Raw genomic sequence first — 23,814 nt, 5'->3', positions numbered from 1 at the left:
AAGGCAGCCAATGTTAATTCATAGCAGCTTTTTTCCAGAACATAACTAAAATTTGCTATCTTTTTATTATCTCACTGTTATGCACAGCAGCTTAGAATATGAAAGACCACCTCTAACCTCAGAATTCTTCTAATATGGCACCTTGACAAAAGAGGATAAACTAAGAAAGTGACAGCCTTACAATAGAGTATTTATTTTGTTGTCAAAAGGCATTTGATGCTATCTTTGGACATTTTCTTTATATAACAGGTTTTACGCATGTTCAGGAATCAATTTTAAGTTTATTTCAGACCCTATAACCAGATTTCCCATGTATTTATCTTAAGTACACTATCTAGTAGCATGAACGCTAAACATTACATTTTGACAGTTTCAAAAGGATTCACTCAATTTTTTGGGCCAGTCTGACTGGAAAACACACATAATCTAGGGATTGCCTTTATTATGTTTGTCAAAAGCACATGGGGCCCAACCTGGTCCTGAGCTTTAGGCATTTCATACTGTTTTTGTGGTAACCACAATCACCACTTAGTTTTAAGAAGTCAAACATTACTCTACATAGATATACCTCACTTGGCATCAATAAAATAAACAGATGCCACAAAACTACAAAAATATTGTCAGACTATTAGAATATGAAATATTTTATATAAACATCCATAATCTTAAAAGATACGTGAAATTGAGTGATCAGAGAAAATGTCCCCCAAGACACTACATCAAAAATGTTCATGCAACATCCTTCTTGACTTTGTCAGATGGCTCCATATGAGATCAAAAGTTAATTGGATAAATTCAGCTGAGACACAGAACTACAATCCACAGAAAAATAAGTTGATAAATAACCCACCCCATCACCCACAAAAGGATACTATCCGCCACAGTAAGAATACTGACTGCACAATAAAAGGTTTCAGAGTAGCAGCTGTGTTAGTCTGTATCCGCAAAAAGAAAAGGAGGACCTGTGGCACCTTAGAGACTAACAAATGTATTTGAGCATAAGCATTCGTGAGCCATTCCTGAATACATCCAATGAAGTGAGCTGTAGCTCACAAAAGCTTATGCTCAAATAAATTAGTTAGTCTCTAAGGTGCCACAAGTACTCCTGTTCTTTTTGCACAATAATAGTTGTTCAGAAAAGCAGCAGGAAGCATTGGGGAGAAATGAATAAGGAATTCCCTAGACCACTGCTGAAGTTTCTGGATGGGGATGTGAAGAAACATACACACATTGTTTTGTCACATTGTTTCCCCAATATAATTCTCAACAGTTAAATAGTCTAATGCAACTCTTATCTTTACTGTCAAATCAAGAAAACTTCATTTTCTCCAACTTCTCTTTTCCACTGCCAATGACAGCACATAATTAAGGTGGAAATTCAAGGTCTAGATTAAAAGAACAGGAGTACTAGTGGCACCCTAGAGACTAACAAATTTATTAGAGCATAAGCTTTTGTGGGCTACAGCCCACTTCATCGGATGTACAGAATGGAACATATAGTAAGATAGATAGATATAGATATGCGCGCACACGCACACACAGAGAAGACGGAAGTTGCCATGCAAACTGTAAGAGGCTAATTAATTACGATAAGCTATTATCAGCAGGAGAAAAAAAGCCTTTTGTAGTGATAATCAAGATGGCCCATTTAGACAGTTGACAAAGTTTAGGATAGTTAACACGGGGAAATAGATTCAATATGTGTAACGTCCCAGCCACTCCCAGTCTCTATTCAAACCCAAGTTAATGGTATCTAGTTTGCATATTTAAGTTCAGCAGTTTCTCGTTGGAATCTGTTTTTGAAGCTTTTCTGTTGCAAAATTGCCACCCTTAAGTCTTTTACTGAGTGACCAGAGAGGTTGAAGTGTTCTCCTACCGGTTTTTGAATGTTATGATTCCTGATGTCAGATTTGTGTCCATTTATTCTTGTGCATAGAGATGGTCCAGTTTGGCCAATGTACATGGCAGAGGAGCCTTGCTGGCACATGATGGCATATATCACATTGGCAGATATGCAGGTGAACGAGCCCCTGATGGCATGGCTAATGCAATTAGGTCCTATGATGGTGTCACTTAAATAAATATGTGGACAGAGTTGGCATCGGGCTTTGTTGGAAGGATAGGTTCTAGATTGTGAGGGGAAGCTTGGGACACTAAGCATCATAGCCATCTCATAAATAGCCCATGTCAGCCAGATAAAAACAGAAAACAAAAAACAAAAAACTGAACTATTCACCAAACAGGCTTCCTCAGTTTTCTCAAAAAAGAAGGGAAGATGTGTCTGTGTCAGCAACTAGAAAACAGGCTGTAGTAAGGGCTGCATGTGAACATACTGTTAAGAAGACTGTACTTCCCACCTCCCCAACCGCAGTTGGGCCAGCACTGAAGGAGGCACTGAGGGTGATAAGTACCTGTCTACATGAGAGAGGGTGGCTGGGAAGCTGCTCTGGGGAGAAGAGCATGTCTGCCAAAACCTGTGTTTCTAAGCACATCTTTGTATATGAATAAGCTGATATGCCTACAACATGTTTCCCTCCAAGATTGTTTCTGAGGCAATAAAGCATTAAAATCTAAGGATTTAAACACAAGTTATGAGTATTTTGTTTTTTCCTGTTTTTTTCCCCAACATAAATGCTTATCAGTCAAAAGTATCTCTCTTTCAATAAATTCTTTAACAACTATATGAGCCCCTACCTAATTGGATTGTGCATCTGTTTATCCATGTTCAGGAACTGACTCCATTTGACTGACAAGAGGCTGTGCTGGAAAGATATTGCACACATGCTGAAAACTAAAATAGAAGCTTTTGCTTCAAGTAAAAGAAATGGAAAATAATTTAATTTAAAAAGTACTTCTACTAATAAAATGTTCTTTACAAGAACCAAATTTAATTTTTATAAGTTTTATTTATGTACTGAAAAGCATGAGTCAAGTGACTAACCTATTAAATACTAATCAGGTTTTTAAAATAATAAAGAATGTGCAAGATGTGGTAAAGGTGCACATATGAAAAGAATCAACTTTTAAAAAATTTAACAAGCACATTAAGTTATATATCGCATCACATGATCCAAGCTTCTTTCTGAAACATATGAACTACTATGGTATCCATAAAAAAGCACCCTCTTTTAAAACTATCAGGTGCAACTTCTATAAAAGTGAGCATCACAGAAGAGTCTGAAATGATATCAGAGAGCTGAAGTACTGCAACAGGAAGGCTTACAAAGGTATTAATCACAGTGTGCAAAGTAAAAAAACAACAACAAAAGAAAAGTGGATAAACAACTGATCTCTCACCCAAAGCCAATTTTTTTTGTTTTTTTGCAACCTCATATAGGAAATTACTAAAACTCATTAAATTTAACCTTGTAAAACAAAACTTTCAAACTGACAAGAAGTCGCACAGTATTTACTCACACAGGACACAACCTAGGGTCCATCAAGTCAATGGAGACACTCACATACTTTAATGAGCACTGGATTAGCCCCAGAATCTCATGCAAAATGCTTTCAAATGTCTAAATACATATTTTTGATTAAACTTTTGCTTTAGAGTCTATATATTCCCAATTTTGTAATTATAAACAGTAATTTTTAAGTGTTTCACTGGATCCAAACTATGTTGGATCTAGTGGTCAGCACTAACGCTTTAGGACAACTAATCACTTTAGGACCAATTTGGGAAGTTACAAATGGGAGGAAAGAAATTGCTGCATGAAGTCCTTACATGTGCAAATTTTAAGTGTTTTTTAAAAGCAAAGCGATATCAGCTGTTTACTATGGCTTATCTTTCTAATGGGACGCTATCAAGTTAAAAATTGTACATTACATGAAATTCCCTACTGATGTCTTACACCTTAAATTATTAATAGTTGAAGATGTACTTTACCTTGCACCAGTTATGTGGTTTTAACTTTTTGTATTTCACTCAAATAATGAAACTGGACAAGTCAACTTCATTTCAATAGAACAAAAAATTTGTTCAGGTTTGCAACACTGCAGGGTTATATAACAAAAGAAACAGGGCTTCCAGTTTTAAATGACTGCATAAACCTATTTGTTTTTAGAATCTGTGCTTTAAAATCCTCCCAAGATAATATCAGCCTAAATAAAGTTATGCCTACATTTTCTCAGTTGTCTACTGTACGTATATGTTGACTCTTGTGCATCCTTTGATTAAAAATGAATAAACAGACTCCACAAAATATCAGACCTAAAATATTCTCATTTTCTAGTCAAACTTTAATGCTTTAATGTAAACAAACTTTGTGGTTATTTTTGTACAGTGAAACTGGAAATTGGAAGTCTAAAAGTTCACACAGTAAGATTTTGAATTAATTCTTTTTTCTTTAAATAAATTTAGTACAAAAATCTAGGCCTTCTCTCGCACAGGACCATTTTTATGTTTAAACCCCTCATACTGCAGTGTTTCCCAAGCCAAAGATATTAACTTCAAGGTGAGATGGGTCTAAATAAGGAGATTAGGATCATGATCTAGGTGGTTATACTTTATGTAACAGTTAAAATTTTCATAAATATCTGCAAGTAAGCACACTTTTGAAGTGATAAGAACATTAAAGAATTGGAGCTGTACCCAAAATGAAATGAATTTATTCTCAAAGGTATAGGGCACGTTTCTCTTTACCTGAAAGTTAACATCTTCTTTCTTAAATATTAATGCTCGAACTTCATCAGGGTCCCCATTAAATATAGCTTGAACCAGCAGTGGCTGAAACAAAAGAAAGTAGTAGTATTTAAAAAACAAACATTACATTACATGCATTCCACACATCCACCCCCAATATACTTTACAAACTTGTACACAAACTAAAGAACCGCTGGATTTAAAAAAAGGTTTATAAATTTTTCTAGGTTTTTAACGAATGCTTAAAAAAAAAAGACTACTAAAATAAATTCCTGTGGCAAAGTAAGATCAATTAGTCTAGGATACATTATATACTATTCAAAATATATGTAAAACTCATTTTACATTAGTAAATTAGTAAAATTAAAAGTTCTTGTGTTTGGATAAGAATAAGGAAGCAAGAGTATATTTGAATTATATGGAAACAAATGCACACGTACACACAGGCATTACTAAATATAACTAGATTTCCTAATCAGCATCACAAACTTCTGTGATATATCATGATCTAAGTCAAACCTCAAAATTACATGACAAAGAAGAATAATTTTGTTTTCAAGAAAGCAAATTTCTTCAATGCTTCTGGTAAGTGATAACATGAATGCACAGCTACATTACATCTATAATCTGACTTTCATAACTTTTTATTTTAGTGTGCAACTGATATTCTTAAGATACCCTGGATACGATACCAATTCTCAAAATACACACAGCTTATTATTGCATTATAAGGGTTACATCAGTTTCTAAAGTGGTACTGAACAGATAAAACAACAAGCAGCAGGAAAGCAAATATTTACTGCAAATGTAATTTCGTCAAGCTCTCTGGAAAAACTGTGCTATCATAAAACTAACTACAAAGTTGAGATTTCTTAACTCTGCTTCAAAAATATCGTTACACACAAAAAAGGGAGCCCTTACAAGTTTTAATTCCATCCCTAAGTTTTAAATATCATGGTGCTTAACATAGGTGATTTTGACTTCACTAAAGAACTATTCGTTCAACACAAAGGTTTCAGAGTAGCAGCGTGTTAGTCTGTATTTGCAAAAAGAAAAGGAGTACTTGTGGCACCTTAGAAACTAAACAATTTATCTGAGCATAAGCTTTCGTGAGCTACAGCTCACTTCATCGGATGCTTATGCTCAAATAAACTGGTTAGTCTCTAAGGTGCCACAAGTATTCAACACAAAGTAACCCAGGTGCTACTTTGCTTAGTCATGTAAATCCTATGATAAGATAATCACTAGACCTTTGTAGCACTATTGCAGAGGACATATCTTACCAACACATTTCCAGAAGGTGAAGGACGTACAGATGTATTTTCCTGAGGTAGTTTGGAAAAAAATGTGGGAGAATCATCTTCAACCTCCTCCAAAACAACAATACACACTCGACTCATTCGATCCGTTTGAAAAAACTGTATTCAGAACAACACTGTAGTAACCACAGCTGAGACAGCACAGAAAGTACTTTTACCTCCCGAGTATACACTCACAAACATAACTTCTTAACACTATTGCTGGTGTTTTAAAATTTAAAAAAGGACTTTTTTCCCCACTATATTTCATTTAAGATGTTCAAACAATGCTATTTTAAAAAAATATATACTTTAAAAACAAGGTTTCATTCACCTGTACTACAACACTGAATTTGTGAAAAATGTATTAAAAATATTCTCCACACTAGGTTAGAATAGAAATGTCAATATCGTAAATATCTATAGTATGTCCTTTTACTAGAAAATCTGCCTGTTAATATTGCTATTTCTACAGAATAACTTTATCCACACAGTGAAATCATTGTTGTAGGTGACATGACACCATTCTGTATAGAATGAAACAAGGAACAATTGCTCTGACAGAGATGATCACAGCTATAGCCTGTCTTGCAAGGTCAGTCTCCAATTTACTGTACTAGGCTTTCTGATGACTGAAAATAAACACCACTGCCCTAAATGTTTCAGGATCTTATTCTGCAATTTTGGAACTTCATTTGTCTTAATGTCAGGAATACTTCACACAATCTATTTTTCAGCAAGGATTCACAACATGATACTCCAAGATTGACAATTCTTCCCTATGTAATAAAAATCTCCGCAATGTACAGCAGAGCTGCAGTACATTTACATGCAATGAGTCAGACCACAAGGGACAATGGGACTCCCGGAATAATAAGATTGCCTGTTTAATCCAGATTTCCCAAGTGACAGAAACGTAGATAGTTTTACTCCATCAATGATACCAGCAATGTAGAGCATTCATTTTTCCTCCATCAGGCAATTGATGTGCTGCTCCAACAGGGAACCCACTATGCAGAAATGCTGTTAAGGAAGAATGTTTCCGTAAAACAAGCAAGCTACTAAGGCACGAAGAGCTCAAATTACTGCCTTAGACTTTTCCTGCATCAGCAGTTCATCACGCAAGTGTTTCTTTTGATCACCATGTGAATATAGCTTCCGTTGTAGTGTTCATTCAGACTGTGGAAAAAAATGAGACTCTGTGCATCTTCTTTGAGCCAACTTCTTTATGCGAATGGCTGTCTCTGTGCCAACCTGATTTTCCTCCAGGGTTAAATACTATACATCAATTTTCTGTCGCTGATTTTTAGATTGTGTGTTCATTCAATAGATGGTCTTGCAAAGCTTTGAAATCCTACTGCCTGAATTGGTCATTAGAGAACATATTAACAGAGCACAGTTCACATCCACAGCAGCATTCGAACTGAGCAATAGTCTAAAGAGCACAGACTGCAGACCCGCAGCATGAAATGCCTAGTAATGCTCACATGTTACACTTACCAGAGAACTGAGCTACTGCTCTGGATGCAACTTCCTCTCGCAAAAAAATAAATAAATAAATAGTGCCTTTTGGGCAGTCATCACAGTTTGAATGTTTGTGCCAGTTTTGTGACTAATTCGGCTCACACGTAAAAATTCTATAATTGAAGAAAGAGCGAGTGTTTAACTTTTTCCACTAAAAGCCACAAAGAAATCTGGTGTACTGGCTCTGCTGACTGACAATTTAGGCAAGTAAACAATTCCAACATTCTAACTGCTTTCACATGTTACTGTACAGAACAACAGAGCAGTCCTCATTTAACTCTCTGAAGACAGAGTATTTTAAACAGAAATCCCCTAAAAACTAAGATATAAAACTAGCTTTTAATGGTCAGTTACTTTAAAAAGATAAACTAACCATTGGTTTCAGAGTAACAGCCGTGTTAGTCTGTATTCGCAAAAAGAAAAGGAGTACTTGTGGCACCTTAGAGACTAACCAATTTGAGCATAAGCTTTCGTGAGCTACAGCTCACTTCATCGGATGCATACTGTGGAAACTGCAGAAGACATTATATACACAAAGACCATAAAACAATACCTCCTCCCACCCCACTCTCCTACCATAAACATTACTTTTGCTACTAAACACACACACACACACACACACAATACTGAAGTTTGAAAAATGACCAAGCATAACGTAGCCTTCATTAATCTCATATTCCAACAAACTGAATTTATATTTTGACCTAAATTTGCTTAAAGTAACTGTGCTGGTCTGTGGGCGTATTATACAACTGCATCATGTGCCATAAACTGTTGGAAATGCTTCAGTGTTAAGCAAACGGTGGTTTTTTGTTCCTACTAGACAATATAAAGATTTTTTGATGGCTGTCAATCACTGATCAATTCACAATATATAAAAGGAGAACAGGTTGAATGATCTAGGAGACTGAGCAACAAAATGGCAGATGAAATTGGATGTTGAAAATGCAAAGCAATGCACAGTGGAAAACAAAATCCAAAATGATGGGGTCTAAGCTAGCTGTTAACACTCAAGAAACATCTTGAAGTCATCATCAATAGTTCTATCAGCTCAACGTGCAGCAGCAGTCAAAAAAGCTAAGAGAATATTAGGGACCATTAGGAAACAGAAAATATCATAATGCCACTATATAAATCCCTGGTACACCCACATCTTGAATACCACATGTATTCAGGTTCTGATTGCCCTATCTCTAAAATGATATATTAGAAATGGAAAAAGTACAGAGAAGAGCAACAAAAATGATAAGGTTATGGAATAGCTTCCATATGAGGAGAGATTAAAAAGATTCAGATTGTTCAGCTTGGAAAAATGATGACTAAGGAGGGATATGAAACATCTATAAAATCATAGATCGTATGGAGAAAGTGAATAAGGAAGCGTTATTTACCCCATTCACGTAACACAAGAATCAGGGGTCACCCAATTAATTTAACAGGTAGCAGGTTTAAAACAAACGTAAGGGAGCACTTCACACAATGCAGTCAACCTATGGAACTCACTGCCGGGATCGATTGTGAAGGTCAAAAATATAACCGGGTTCAAAAAAAGAATTAGGTAAGTTCCTGGAAGATAGGTCCATCTATGGCTATTAGCCTAGGTGATCAGGGATGAACCCACATGCTTTGGGTGTCCCTAAGAACTCTGACTGTTAGATGCAGGGAATGGACGACAGGGGATGGATCACTTGGTGATTGCCCTCTTCTGTTCTTTCCCTTTGAAGCATCTGGCATTCGTCACTGCCAGAAGCAGGATACTGGGCTACATGGATCACTAGTCTGACACAGTACGGCCATTCTTATGTTCTTATCTGATGCCTCTTAATTAAGTATTCTTACTCTGAAGTCCTATGTACCAGTCCAGGACAAGAAAAAGAAAGAAAACCAGTCTCAGGTGTTTTAACTGCTTTAGATATTAACAGATGTGATTTTTCAAAAGGTTAAGAATCAAAGTTATTCCTACTATCAGCACTGCCATTCCAAACCACTGTAGATATTTTAAAATCATATGCCCAACCTTCAGTAGTTTCACCATACTATATCAAAATGTGTTAAACAATTGCTAACACTTCCTGGAAAAAATCTGAGGTGGGGAGGAGAGGGAGGGAGCATATTTTAAAGTATTTTTGTAGATTATGTAGTCTATTGGTTAGAGGTCAGGACTGGCAGAATTTAACCCAGATGTCTTGTTCACTGTGTGACTCTGTGGCAATATATAAACTCTGTACCTAAATTTTCTTATTTCTAGCATTTGAATAATAATGCTTTCCCGCCTTTGTAAAGCCTTTTTTATTTCTCTGTATAGTTAGTTATTAAAATTCCATACAAGATCTTTGGGAAAGTTACAACTAAGGACATTTTAATAAAAGGAAGGATTGTGTGTTCTGTCAAGCTTATCTATTTCACTTGTCTGTCTACATGGTGGTGGGAGGGGTCACAACTGTCCACAGAATGCAGGATGACAGAGGATTTAAAGAACAAGGCTCAGGTAAATTTCATACAGATGTTCTTTAAGAACCAGGGAAGAGACAGAAAATGTAAACAGTAAAATTATTTCTACATGTAACAAAGATTTCCATGGGATGTCAGCAGCTCTTCCAAGATACGATACCCACTGAAACGTTTTCTGATACACTGCATATATGAAAAATATTTGCCTTCCATTTATGAATACTCTTCAGAAATTGACAATAGCTTGCATATGTGACCAAAAATAACCTTAGAAAGAATCAAACTACTAGATACTGTAAAGTAGCTCTCCCACCCCACCAATGTACTGTTTTGGCGGATGGATACAAGTCAGAGGTTGGTAGTAGTCAATATCAAGGAATGTTTTTCTCCTTTCTTCCCACCTTCATTATGAGACTAACTAGCCATTAGTTTACTGGGTCCATAAGTTGTGTGGAAATAAGAAGTCTTCAAAGATATACAAATATTTAAGGAGAAATATGAAGAAAAAAGTTAAGTATTGTTTTATTGCAAATTACAATTATAATTTGATATGCTAGCTAGATGCTTTCACTGTGATTTGGGAATTCCCTACTTATTATCTTTGCAATTCATGACCTATCTAGCTATGTGAAGAATCCAACAAGATGTCCAATGAATATATTTACTATAAGGAATATAACGCTTCATACTTACAACAAAAAAATGGAAGATTGGGCACAGTGATTTAACTATAATTACAGAAGAGATTAATAAAAAACATCTGGATAAGTTCTGACACTTATTTTGGAAATTTTGCCCATAAAATATTTATGTAAAGTTGGTATGGCAATTCACCATATTTTTTTCTTGTACACATTTACTGTAACTTAATTTTTAGAATAGAAGTGTTACCATGTTCATACTGGAAAGAGTTAAAATGCAATTACATCACATCTAGCCACAGCTTTGTTTAAATAAAAAAATCAATATTGTATTAATTTCAGTGGCTATTTAACCCATATACCTAAGGGGTCAAAAACACCACAAATCTCCCATTTAACAACTACACCACCACACATAGGGGACAATGAACACCCCAAGAACATTTTGACTTTTTCTTATATTGAACCAGCAGCATAATTGTTGTTTTATATCCTTCTTAAGATATCTGATCTGGACTGAAAATACAAATGGATTGAGTGAATGCCTAATAAATTACAATATACCAGAGTGGGTCAATCTGAATACTAAAACATAATAGTAATTTGTTCTTGTTTTTTTAAACAAAATTCTTATTTTTGATTCAAATAATTTCTTAAGTAATTTCAAATGTAGTATAAACCAATCTACTCATTTTGAAATTTAAAATGGGCTGCAGAGGGATCCCTTTGCTGTACAAATACCTAGGAAATACCACTGTTACATTACAAAGTCTACTCTGAGTACTAGATGCATAAGTTTATATTCCTATAAAAACAAAAACAAAAGATCAAGACTTTAACCCTTAGCCTCTCTGCATGTTTTCCAGGCCTGGTGGGAACGAACTGTCACAAACTGGATACACAAATTCAAGTAGTTTTTTTTCCTCGTTAAAAAGTAGTAAAGTGTATTATGGTGGTGCTGCAATAACAACAGACTGGAAGACTTCTCTATTTGGACTCTGAACTTTCTTCTCAAGAGGGAGAAGCAGCGCATTCCTGAACAGACTTAGGAAAGGGGCTACCAACATTACAGTGCAACCACCACCTTCCTCTATTTCTCAGGCAATTATTAATTGCCCTATAAGAAAGCAGGGCTTTTCAACTTACCACTCAGAGTGAGAGCTGCAATGGTAGGGTATCAACACCGAAGCACATTGTATTTTAGGAGGATAATTGGCTACAGCAATGGTCTATGTGGTATCCTCTCGCTAACCAAATAAAATCAGGTAGATAGTTTAGTCGCAGTTTCTTCTGAATAGTGGTAGAGTTTCAGTAACAGCCAGCAGACTGAGAAATTAAGCATGTATGTTCAAGTAGATGGGAGACATTTTATTTTACATTATATTTAACTGGCAGTCTATGAAACAGGTAGTGAAACAGGTACTTTTATTTCATGTTTGGAAGTACACTGCAACTTCTCTATCAACGGTGGGAGTTGCGCACTTAATATTAGAAAAGAGTGCCACAGATACTCAAAGTACTTATACTAAAAGGTAGGTATCACTACACACCACACCTCATGACACCCGCAACTCAACTTTTAAAGAGAACAACGCTCAGAAACACCTTTCAAGTAGACTAAATATGAGAGAGAAGAGCCAAGAGTCATTGAAAAGACCGGATAAAGATGTTTTTTACAATATTTTAGTCAGTCAATTACATTTCTGGTGGTAAAAGTGAAGGCCTGCTGCCAAGAACACCTTACCACTGGCTCCCAAGTGCCTCACCCTTTAGCTTACTTTTCTAACAGTTCCATGAGGTGTAGCAGGAGAAGGAAGGTCAGAGAAGGAAACAAAGGAAAAAAAGGTAGTCATAGAGAGCTGGACCTTACCCACCTATACATAAAAGGTGGCTCCTAAGCCTAGATATCTCCTACAACAGCTCAACTATTTCCATGCCACCATATCAAACTTTTGCCATTTTCAGTGTTCATTCAATGCATGTGTAATTTTCCAGGTTAGTCTGATTTTGTGCTATTCCCCACCATCCATATAACCCTTTTTAATTTTATTTTATAACTCCAAGCCTTTTATTCTTCTTGGTATGTTGATGTTAATGAAAGATGTGTGGCTAAATCCTCTACACTGCTTTGTAAACTCAATCTCCCTAAGCTAGTTCTAGCCTGCATTGCTGCAGTATTTGGCACTTAATGTAGTTAATTATTTCCAGCAACTGATTTTAAAAAGAGAAAATTCCACTGAACAAAGATCAAGAATAGAAGCTTGAAGCCTGGAACAACAAACTAGGTCAATATCTAAAGAAAAGACTTAAAAAAAAAATACTAACCAATAGTTTTACAACCAACTGCAAGTACATAACACATACTTAGAGCTAGATCTTGAGTTCAGACGTAGCTATGAGTTTAACCCACACCACCCCAGGAGCCATTGTGACTCAGACACTGAGTCACAGTTCCTCCCCTGCTTCCTCATTGCTCCTGGGGGAACGAGGCAGAACGGGGAAGGGGCTTGTATAGGCCAACAGTAAGTTACTAGACCCCTCCCTTCTATTGCTACTCTGGCTTGTCTGTGTATCACAGTGGGGTGCAGGAAGAGATAAGGGGCTATTGAGGAGATGAGCCAAGTTCCACCTGTTTTGCCAAACTCCCTACCTGCCCACATTTTGGGTGGTGGGTCCTGTTTCACCTATCTCTGAACAAAGGGGCATTTAAGTGTTCCCTCATTTAGTCTGAGCAGAAGATGTGACATCCATCCGTATCAACACGGTTCCTCACAATCCCCAGCATAATATCATTATTAATTTAACAATAAATAAATATAGTGAACTTTACTGCTGTGATTCACATAGCTGTTACTGAGCCTGGCTAACAAAATGATCCATGAACCATAATTCGCAAGAGCACTGTATGAAGGGAAGGGAAGGGGGGGTTTGCACAGTTAAAATTGTTTGCATGAGTCTCATACATATTCTGACATCTACAGCAAAGGCATGCCAGCACCATGATAGTTATTTACAAGTACTAAACTTACCTGAAATTTTCCTTTCTTCTATTAAGTTCTGCAGATCTGTTACATTGGGAACGTCAGCCTTTTGCAGCTTAGGGACAAACCCAGTCACTCGTAACAAGGGAACATCCAGATCCCTGAAGTTCCCTTCAGTTTAGACAACTTCCACAGTAATTTTTACTTTCCTAAGTAATGGATTGTGTTAACTGTACTTTGAATTACCACTCACTATGTGCTACCAATCTGGTATCTACCTCAGATAGAATATGGATGAATGTACATTGTGGGACCTTCTGATTTATTAAATGAAGACCAAGAGGGTCTAAGTAGTGGTGGGCTAAGAGGCCTCTTATTGCCTGCTTGTTCTTCCATGTGGACTGCTGTCCCTCTCCACACTCCATCCTGAGATGTGGCGGTGGACAACCCAGGTAAACTGCAGCACATGCTGGGAACAGTATCATGGATGTTATGGTATGGCAAACAGCAGCAACAGCTGGTTCCCACAGCCAAATACTTTCCCAAGCTTTTAGGTGTGATGGGAAACCCCATCCCCTTATTACATCTTCCCAAGGAGCATGAGGAGGAATGTACAGATATAGCTTGTCTAGGAGAGCTGCCGAGCTCCTAACATAACAGTGCCTGAAAGAAGCTGATCTTTTTTCATCATTACATATGTATAAAACTGCATAACTCAGATTAGGTCAGCTTGCCTTCCTTCCCTGAGGGGAAAAAACTCCCTTTGTGCACATACATTCACACAAAGACGACAGCACATGACTGTAGTCTGGTCTTTTCTGCATTGACCTGTTGCTATGCTGTACTCTGAATATGAGCTTGGAAAACAGCACTGATTTCATTTAGTTCCCTTTTGGAAGTCTGTCCCTATAATCCTGCTTCAGAGGAGGGAAGCAAAACTGGGTTCAGAGATTGCTCCGAAAGTATTTCCAGTGCCCATCACCCACCACTTCCTAAAGTAATGTAGGCTTACTCGCTCCCCTCCCCAACATGGGTCCCTGTTGTGTGTTTCAACATCCTGGCTTGAGGTTCAACAGACTCCACAAAATCTGTCTCTCTCTCTCTTCTTCATGGGATCCCCATGGGCCAGACAGATCCGTTTCCCCCTTGGAGATTAAGCAGCTCATCTTTGCTGTCAGGAGAGGGGCTATTGGCATGGGCTCTAGGGACTCAAGCATGTTCTTCTAACTGACATTGTGCCTTTTTGCCTACTCTACTTGTGGAGATAGGGGAGGGGAAAAGGCTTGCCCCAGAGGCAGTTTTTTCAGGCCTGCCTGCCTCCTTTGCTGCAGAGGGAGAACACTGCACTCTGCCCACAGAGCTGGCTGAGCTCCCTGTCAAGGTATTTGATAATGTCAGTGAAGCAGGAGTCACAGACCCTTTCCTTTGCCTTTTCTTAGCCTAGCTTTCTCCGTGAAGCCCGTGAACACAATCAAAAGGGGAAGCACATGTGAGCAGACAACCTCCCCAGAATGCAATCCTCCAGCATGAATGGGAGTCAGAAAGACAATGCTATTGAACTAAAATGTTAGTCATCAATCTGAAAAAAAGTTTGGTATTTTCCTCAGAAAAGCTCTCCGGCAAGGAGATCTACCTGAGCTGCTGGACACCGTGAAAGCAGGAAAAAATGGAGGAAACTTCCAGAGGCAGAGCATTCCCTCTGCTGCCAATGATTGGTAATAGTTCTGTTCCCACTCCCAAGCTGCAGACAGACTGAAGTACCACTGCAGTGGATCTGTGACTCTTGTGACCAAGAAAAATGTAATCTTTTCCTAGTTGTAACCATATCTGCCCTTCCCAAGGCATATCCCACATTTTCTTCTGGGAGTTTTTCAGGATATTTTTAGCTTGAGACAGAAGTGGTTAAATTTTATACAAATGTGTGTAAGGCTTTGTCTACAGTACAGCTGGGATCCATGCTCTGAGATCGATCCACCGGCCGTCAATTTAGCGGGTCTAGTGAAGACCCTCCAAATGGACAGATCGCTCTCCAGTCGACCCCTGTACTCTACCCCCGATGAGAAGAGTAAGCTAAGCCAACGGGAATTTCTCTCCCCTCAACTCCCCGTGGTGTAGACCCTGCGGTAATTCGACCCAAGGTATGTCGACTTACCGTGGTAGTGTAAACATAGCCTAAATCACCATACAACCAGGAGATAATGGGACTCCGGACTGACCAGAGGCTTTCAGGTTGGAGGGGGTTTTTTATTATTGAAATGTACTAAACAAAACTGCCTTCTAAAAAGATAGGAAAACAATTTATTCATATGCACACTTTCATATATTAGCCTTTATAAATTTATCACAATAATAAAGTGATTCTTGCAACTGAACTTTAGGTAACGTGTAAAGAGTTTATATTTAAAAAAACTAAAATCAGCTGTGCGAATCAGTAACAGATTATTATAGGTTTGTCACATCAAAGAGCAGGAGGAAAAATCTTCGTGGTTAAAATAAGTTGCTAGGGTTACAAAATGTTTGCCTTTACAACCCAAGTCTGTTTAAAATTCCTATGGAATTCTAATGTGTACAACAGCTTAAGTCAGGAATATACACCATTTCTATTTCAACTATTTGGGAAACAGTAAAATATGATTCATGTCATTCTGGAAGGGTGGAGGACAAACACTGCATTCAACTATTTAAAATCTTCAGTGATGACTCATGAGCTATGGGCATTTCCAGAATCATTCACTTTTTCAAAGTAAAAGACTGCTGTTGATTATTCAAGAAATTATCAGCAAAGATTTGCTAAACAGTAGATCTAGCTTTCAGCGTACCCATTCAATTCCTACAATACTGTAAATAGATGGGAAAGTTTCCTCAAAACAAACAAAAGTGGACTAGGTGGAGTTGAAACTACCCCACTTCAAATGTTAAAGAGATATAGTTGTGAATCTCTTGTCCCAAGGCTGCATAAAAACTTTCAAATTCAACATTACAGTTCTTTGATCCTCATCAGTAACAAAAGAATAGCCTCTTGCAATCTTTTTCCATGCCTGTGTAATCACAGGAATCCTTCCTTTTCGTCAAATTTTCAGAAGCCAACAGCAACCTCAAATTTTCCGATAAAAACAGTGTGAAATACTAAATGGATGCAGAAATCCAAGTTACAGAAAGTAGAAAGCAAAACCAAACTGCTGCCTACTTAGAGAGATTTTTGTGAAGACAAAACATGAAATAAATGTGCACTGCCAGGTTCTTCCCATGATCAGCAAGATTTTTTTTTATTCATGGTCTCTGGAAAAATGTCAAGTCACTCTTCCTATTAATGTTTTGTGAACTACTGTTCTAATCAGACTCTTCCTTGGAGAAAGTGTAATGGGTTAAAGATAAATGCCATCCATACACTACATTAATACAACGCCATAATTTAAACTATATGCACAGTCAGGAAAAACAAACTTATGGTATCCATAGTAACCTTAGGTCAGCTTTTACTCACATGGAGTATTTTCTGTTCCTATACATATCAGTAACAGGAAATACCTCAAATTAGCAAGAGAACTAAATTACCATTGCTATGGATACCAACACTTTTTTCTCTCTCTCTTGTATATCTAAATGCTCAGCCTTGCTGCACATGCTCTATCCCAACTCACTTTGCAAACATAGCGAGAGCCAGGATTATTAATCATCCCACATGCATTCAAAGCAGGATTGGCTTTGTCTGTCTGTTTTTGGGTGTCCTAAATTTCTTGGAGGATCTTAGGATCCCTCAGGAGCCCTCATTCCCATGACATCTGGGAAGGGGCTCCTTACTGGCAACAGCAGGTGGACCCAGGAGCAGGAAGTTCAGTCAATATAAGCTTCTATAGGATGAGGGAGCTTATCTGAAGCTGCAGGAGTGGAGGGCACCCCCCAAAAAATTAATGAGTGGGATGGAAAAGCCAGCATCTTTTCTCTAGATACCTCAAACATCATACCAAGAGTCAATGTTTATTCCATATTTGGGAGAAGTGTACATCCCGTCACCAAGATTTAAGGATAGCCCTTTCCAGCAAGTTATTAATTCCTTCCCTCCCTTTTTTGCACAGTAAGGAACAGAGGGGAAAATTTGTGTAATTGTTTAATGCAGTGTATTTTATTTTCTTTAAAGGAAGACTGGTGGTCAGAAATTGAAATAAATTCAGTAGGTATGAGACATTCCAATAAATGGTCACAGAGTGCTGCCCAAAGCAAGAAAACTGGTCCCTCGTTAGCAAGCATTCCTATCAATTGGATACACTTACTTTGCTGCCAAGAAAAAACTATTTATTTTGCTTAGATCTTTCTTAAGGGCCCCTAAACAGCCCTCTCAACATCCTGGCAATAAACTTTTTTCCCCACTCTTTTGTTGGATTGCACTAGCAATCCATTATCTTTCTCCAAGATTTTGTAATTCCAGACAGCTCCCTCCCTATCTGAAGACCCCATAAAGCTATTCCTGAAGAAACTAACATCCCTAATTAGGGAATCTCTGTATGAGGAGAGCTTTCATTATCTTCTGGAGGTTTGACTTTGTGGCAAGTGTGCTTCACCTACAATACTAGCTCACTGCAACAATAAAAAAGCTTAAATAATGATACAAGTGTCAAATGAACATATCTTCTTTAAAGTCATTTCCATAGCTCCACCCTCCTCAGAAATACTGTCTAGGTAGAATTTCTAGGGAGATGGGGATCTTGGTAGTGTTGCATATGTGGGCCTGAATATCCTCCCTCCTCAAAAAAGGCCATTTCTGTAGAAAATTTTTTCCAGCATACTGAGTGAATATGAATGCAGACAAAGGAAATCTTTCAATTCCCAGTGGACCAGCCTTATAGTTCAGAAACTCCACCAACCCTCTCTTCCAAGTCAGCAAGAAGCCTTCAAGAGAACATTTCCTGACAGAATGTAGAAGTGGATATGATTCACTTGGGAAGCAGGCGGGGGGGAGAGGGGGGGTATTAGAAACATTTAATGGATACACAGAGCATGAGTACACAGACCATTTTAAAAAGCCAGTTAAAGGAGGATTACACACAGCAGAAATTCTACTTACAACATCTATGAATTAGCAACTTCATTATTTTATTTACTGCTGTTATGTATTTTGTCACTGTACTGAGAACAAAACTTTCAGAGCTTGATTTTCCAGAATGAAGACAAGTATATATGCAATTATAGATACAGTAGCCCTGTGAAGAATCAGGATATTGTGTTTGCAAAACAGTAGAGGCTCCCCACCACAATGTATTCAATTTGCATGTGCTACCACAATAATTTCATGTATGTAACTGTAAAAAAAAACTAAGTGTCCTTTTAAAAATCGCACTAATTGGTAAAAAGATTTTATTATTTTTAACTACAGTTGAGAAACGAAGGACATCAGGACATAAACGACAAGAAAATAAAATCAATTTTGAAAAGATACATCTGTATCTCAATACTCTAAACTCTCCCTACAATTCCAGGTTTATATCCTCTGAGACTGTCAGAATAATGGCTTTCAATACAAAATCCTGATGATAATGAGTTTGTTACATACAAAGAGCACTTTTAATGGTTATTCAATATTTTAAGCCTTGTTTTACAAATTGGAGCAGGAGTTAATTTATTTCATATTACACTTATCCATTGGCTGACATGCACAGCTATAACAAAATAGGCAATGCGACCATTTTAATTGAAACATTTCATTCAATTCAGGGGTTTCAAAAATATCTTTCATATACATTTGAATAAATATTAATCTGACATTTTATTTAGTAGGATTCTTGAAGAACAACATTTTCACAACATTGGCTACCGCATAAAAGACTAAATATTAAAAACAAAGATTAATCAATATGAAAATAGAAATCCCTTAAATCATGGACTTCTAAATGTCTATACCCCAGATCCTACAGCTTATGCACATGAGTAATTTGCATTGAATTCAATGGCTCAACTCAAGCGTAAAGTTAAGCACATGCTTCAGTGTTTGCAGAGTGAAAGCCTAACTGAAGCATACATGGAGATTCTAGTTTCTGAACTAATTTTCAGTGTTGAGAAACCTTGAGAAAAAAGGTTTGACCTGGAGGTCATATTGTTTATCACCAGACTTCCTTCTCTGTCTTCTCTCTTCTCCCCCAGCTCATTCTTAGACACATGTAGCAGTGGAGAGGGAAAGGGGCACTGGCAGCATCACTGCCCCACAGGCAGGGTAGGTGAGGAGCTTTGGGGAAGGACAGGAACTAACGAAGAACTGAATGTGAGGACCTGACAGGGCCGAGGACTAACAGGAGCAAAGGGAGCTAGTGCCACCCCCACATCCATGTTCCCTTCCAGAAACCAAACATCCCCATTCTCAAACCATCTTAGTTACCAATACCAAGCTGACTCTGGCTACCCCCACAAGAAATTCATCCTGTCCCTCAGTCTTTGAGAGGTGCAATGAATAAGGTCCTGCCTGCACACACCTGCTTTCACTTTTCAGGGAAGCCTGCAAGGAATACCTGGTGTCAATCCAATGCCTTTCATCAATATTAAACATTTCTGGAAACATGGTATGCGTATTACACACCAAGTAGTCACATCTGCAAAAAAAGTCACATGGAGCTGCACAAAATGTGGCAGGTGGGTTTATTCGTAACACACCCCCACCAGATATATAAAGTTGAATTGAGAAAAAAGTTATCAGGCCTCATCTCCCCACTCTGTGGCAGACTGCCCTCTCAGTGGGCAGATTTTCCATTCCTAAAAGCTCTCAGCCCAGTGAAGAGAACTGCTCCTCGTCCTCTTCAGGTCTATCAACCTTATCCTTGAGTAAAGGAAGACTACAATGGCTGGGGAAGGTGAATGTACATGTGGCTGGCTAAGCTTGGCTGGATGAAGAAGAACAAATAAAAGAGGTAGTAGCTCAAAGGGATGGATAGATTAGAGAAATGAGAAAGTCAAGTGTGAAAAAGAAAATCAAGACTAGAGAGACCAAGAGGACGACGACAGAAGTTAAAAGGAGATAAATTAAAAAAACCTCACTTAGTTTAAGTTAAATATGTTGGGCATGCAGAAAGCGGCTAAAAATTAAACAAAGGAGGTATAAAGGAACTGACTCATCTCTTCTCTACCCCTCCAGTTCCTAAATCCCTTCCATGTGCACTTCTGGCTTCACACCCAAAACTCCTTTGCACCTTCTGGCATATATATATGATGGTTATATCTTGGTTTTTCATTTTGAAAATCTCATCACCTTAGCAAGAGTATGAGTCAGCAGTGAAACACAAAAGGGAAGTGACCCCCTCCTACGAAAGTGATGTACAGGGCTGCAGGGGATTATGCCAAGGCAACTGCAGCGTAAAGGACCTCTTGGCCGGGAGGGTTGGGGGGAAAATGGGACAGAGCATTGCTGGGCCCCTTATCCCAGACACCATAAATCCTGTCTGCAGATCTGTATTCAGCATGCTACAGAATATACTCAAAATGAAGTACAAGAAGAAATAGAAAGTGTAGAGCAGCTGCAGCAAAACAGGCACGAAAAATCAGAAAAGTGACCAGGGATACCTGAATGATTGTATGGAAATGACTTAAATATATGTCTGCTATATTATGGATCCCACATTGCTGTGAGCTACTAAACTCTGTAATGAACATTTTGGCTGCTGCAAATTTCACCAGGAAGGACAAAAGAATGATACGGAACTCAGACAATCTACTGTCCCCTTGGGGAACTAAAACCAAACTCCATATAAGTAAACCTAGCAAATATTTCCAGACACCGAATGTAGTAGCAAACAGAAAAAGCTGGTAATTCCAGAATGATTTACTGCAAGTAGCTGAAGTGTAAATACTACATTTTTAGTAAGCTACTGACAAAACTAAGTTTTTGAATCTACAATTAGTTCAACTTGACTATATTTTTGGTGGCTTTTCATTCTAGTTTGCACTCATAACTTGAGCAGAAAAATATTGAAGTAAAAATCCCCTCTTATCCTTAAGCCATCCTAATGGCTAATTATGGAAATTAAGGTATATTTCACACAATCAAAAAAATGTGATCCTACTGAATATTGCTCTTAATGGGTATGCTTGTTTAATACAAAAACCCAGTTTTCAAGCTGTGACCTCTGGCCTGATAGGTAATTAACAGCTGAAGAAAACAAAGTACCACTACTACAGACCACAACATAATTTGCATCCCCCATGCCTAATTCTCCATACAACTCTCTCTCCTCACACACACTATTCACCTACACTTTAAATATCATGATTTTTTTAACAAAAGAAAAAGCCCCCCATAAACACAAATTTAAACCATTCAACTGCACATCTAATAAAAAGTGTGGTAGCCAACAGCTGAATTACATGTCAGAGTGTAGCACACGAATCTGAACATCTTAAAGAAATTGCATTTGATTTACATTTTTATAAATATCATGAATCTAATGGGTTAAAGGAAAGACCACTTCATTAATTTTCAGCGTGTTTCAGGTTTAAGAAGAATAAATGTATACAAGTTCTGAGACAGAAAAAACAAAACCCAAAACTTTATTTCCAACGTGAGCACAGGATTTTAAAGCTTTCCCATCAGCCCAAGCATACCCCACCCAAAAAAATCCCATCACTCACAGAGGCTGTAGTAGCAGCTGCCACCAGCTTCTGAATCTTGGAACTTTCTTGTTGCTCTACTCCTTCTACAGAGTACCACTCAAGCACCTGATTCCACCAGGCACCTTGAGACTCCACCTAACTACCGATTCACTGCTGCTTCTACGTAGAATGCAATCAGCTATTTGTCCTGCCTCACATCTCTGAGCACACCCCCTCCCACCTGGCCATCCTGGAGAACGCCAACGTCCTAGCTCGCTACACCAGCAACTGACAGCAGAACGGGATCGTGCCCATTGCAGAGCCGGAAATCCTGATCAATGGGGGACCATGACCTGAAGCGCTGCCAGTACGTCACCAAGAAGGTGGTGGCAGCCATGTACAAGGCTCTGAGCGACCACCACATCTACCTGGAGGGGACGCTGCTGAAACCCAACATGGTGACAGCCGGCCATGCCTGCACCAACTAGGACAGCCATGAGGAGATCGCCATGGCAACAGTCACCGCCCTGCGCCGCACCATGTTGTGCCGCCCGCTGTGCCCAGCATCACCTTTCTGTCCAGTGGGCAGAGTGAGGAGGCTTCGCTCAACCTCAATGCTATCAGCAAGTGCCCCCTGCACAAGCCCTGGGCCCTCACCTTCTCCTACGGCCGTGCCCTGCAGACCTCTGCCCCCAAAGTCTGGGCCGGCAAGAAGGAGAACGCCGAGAACGCCCAGGAGAAGTACATCAAACGGGCCCTGGCTAACAGCCTCGCCTGCCAGGGGAAATACACCCCAAGTGGCCAGGCCAGAGCCCGCTGCCAGCGAGTCCCTCTTCGTCTCCAACCACACCTACTAAATGTGGGGTTCCCTCCCCCGCCCCCCTGCTGCCTGCACCCGTTTTGTGGAGTCTAGTGTGGCTGGCTCCTGGCCTGCAGAAGAGCCGAGCTAACTCTGGAGGGGCGTGAAGAACCCAGGGGTCCAGGTCCCCCTTCCCCTGTTGTTGTGGCTGTGTCTTAGCTTCCGCTCCCCACCCCCCTTTCTGGTGACAGACAACACTCCAGGCGTGCATCCCATGACGGAGCTGCTGGGCCCCCCACCCCCCAGATCCCACAATAAAGAGGACACTACTTAAACCGTGGGGGTGGGACGACACAGGACGGGACACACACATCCTGTTTTAGTTCTTTGGGTACTTACCAGTAGTCCCACACACAATTTCACCTCTCTCCTTCCCCCACGCCATCTTCTTCCCTACTCCATCACTCACACCAATCCATTAATTCATTTTCTTCCTCACTAATCAGAATTAGCATAAATCCCACAATTTTTTTTAGAAAATGACATTTTTTAAATGTCTAGCTATATATACCCACCAAAATAGTCAAGATGTATGTATGTCATACCTACGATACTACATGACCTAATTTTTGTAATCCTGGTATTCTCTTGTCACTGTTTGCTCACTCTTGTGTTTTGATTTTACATCGTAAGGTCTTCAGGGCAATGGGCATGCCTACTGTTTCATTAACTTCATTTCTGGATACTCAGTGAATATATAAATTATAATTTTTGAAAATGAATATTTTAGCAGTGGGATGGGAAAGTGATCTAGGAGAATTAAGAGAAAATGGGCATAAGCGGTGTTTTAATTAAGTAATTTTGCATTTTGCTGACAGTAGCTCTGCATTCATACTTACGAAAGCAT

At 38.7% G+C, this 23,814-nt stretch overlaps 1 protein-coding gene and 1 pseudogene across 5 annotated transcripts in view; one reads left to right on the top strand and one right to left on the bottom strand.

Annotated features, from left to right (window-relative positions):
• ANKRD28 (ankyrin repeat domain 28) overlaps positions 1-23,814 on the bottom strand; it is a 227,303-nt gene that overhangs the window by 151,425 nt on the left and 52,064 nt on the right. For 3 of the 5 annotated variants that reach the window (XM_073333566.1, XM_073333568.1, XM_073333565.1), the window contains one exon: positions 4,646-4,729. The exons of 1 other annotated variant lie outside the window; for it this stretch is intronic. In XM_073333566.1, coding sequence (XP_073189667.1) covers positions 4,646-4,729 — 84 coding nt within the window. Of the gene's footprint in view, positions 1-4,645; positions 4,730-5,928; positions 7,611-23,814 lie in introns of those variants that run through there. One more of the 5 variants, XM_073333564.1, reaches the window with a different exon arrangement.
• On the top strand, positions 9,886-22,965 carry LOC140907939 (fructose-bisphosphate aldolase A-like; annotated as a pseudogene).

Source organism: Lepidochelys kempii, chromosome 2 (genome assembly GCF_965140265.1).
Source record: "Lepidochelys kempii isolate rLepKem1 chromosome 2, rLepKem1.hap2, whole genome shotgun sequence".
Classification (NCBI taxonomy): domain Eukaryota; kingdom Metazoa; phylum Chordata; order Testudines; family Cheloniidae; genus Lepidochelys; species Lepidochelys kempii.
Note: the sequence above shows the minus strand (reverse complement) of the source record. Positions and strands in the feature narration are given on the sequence as shown.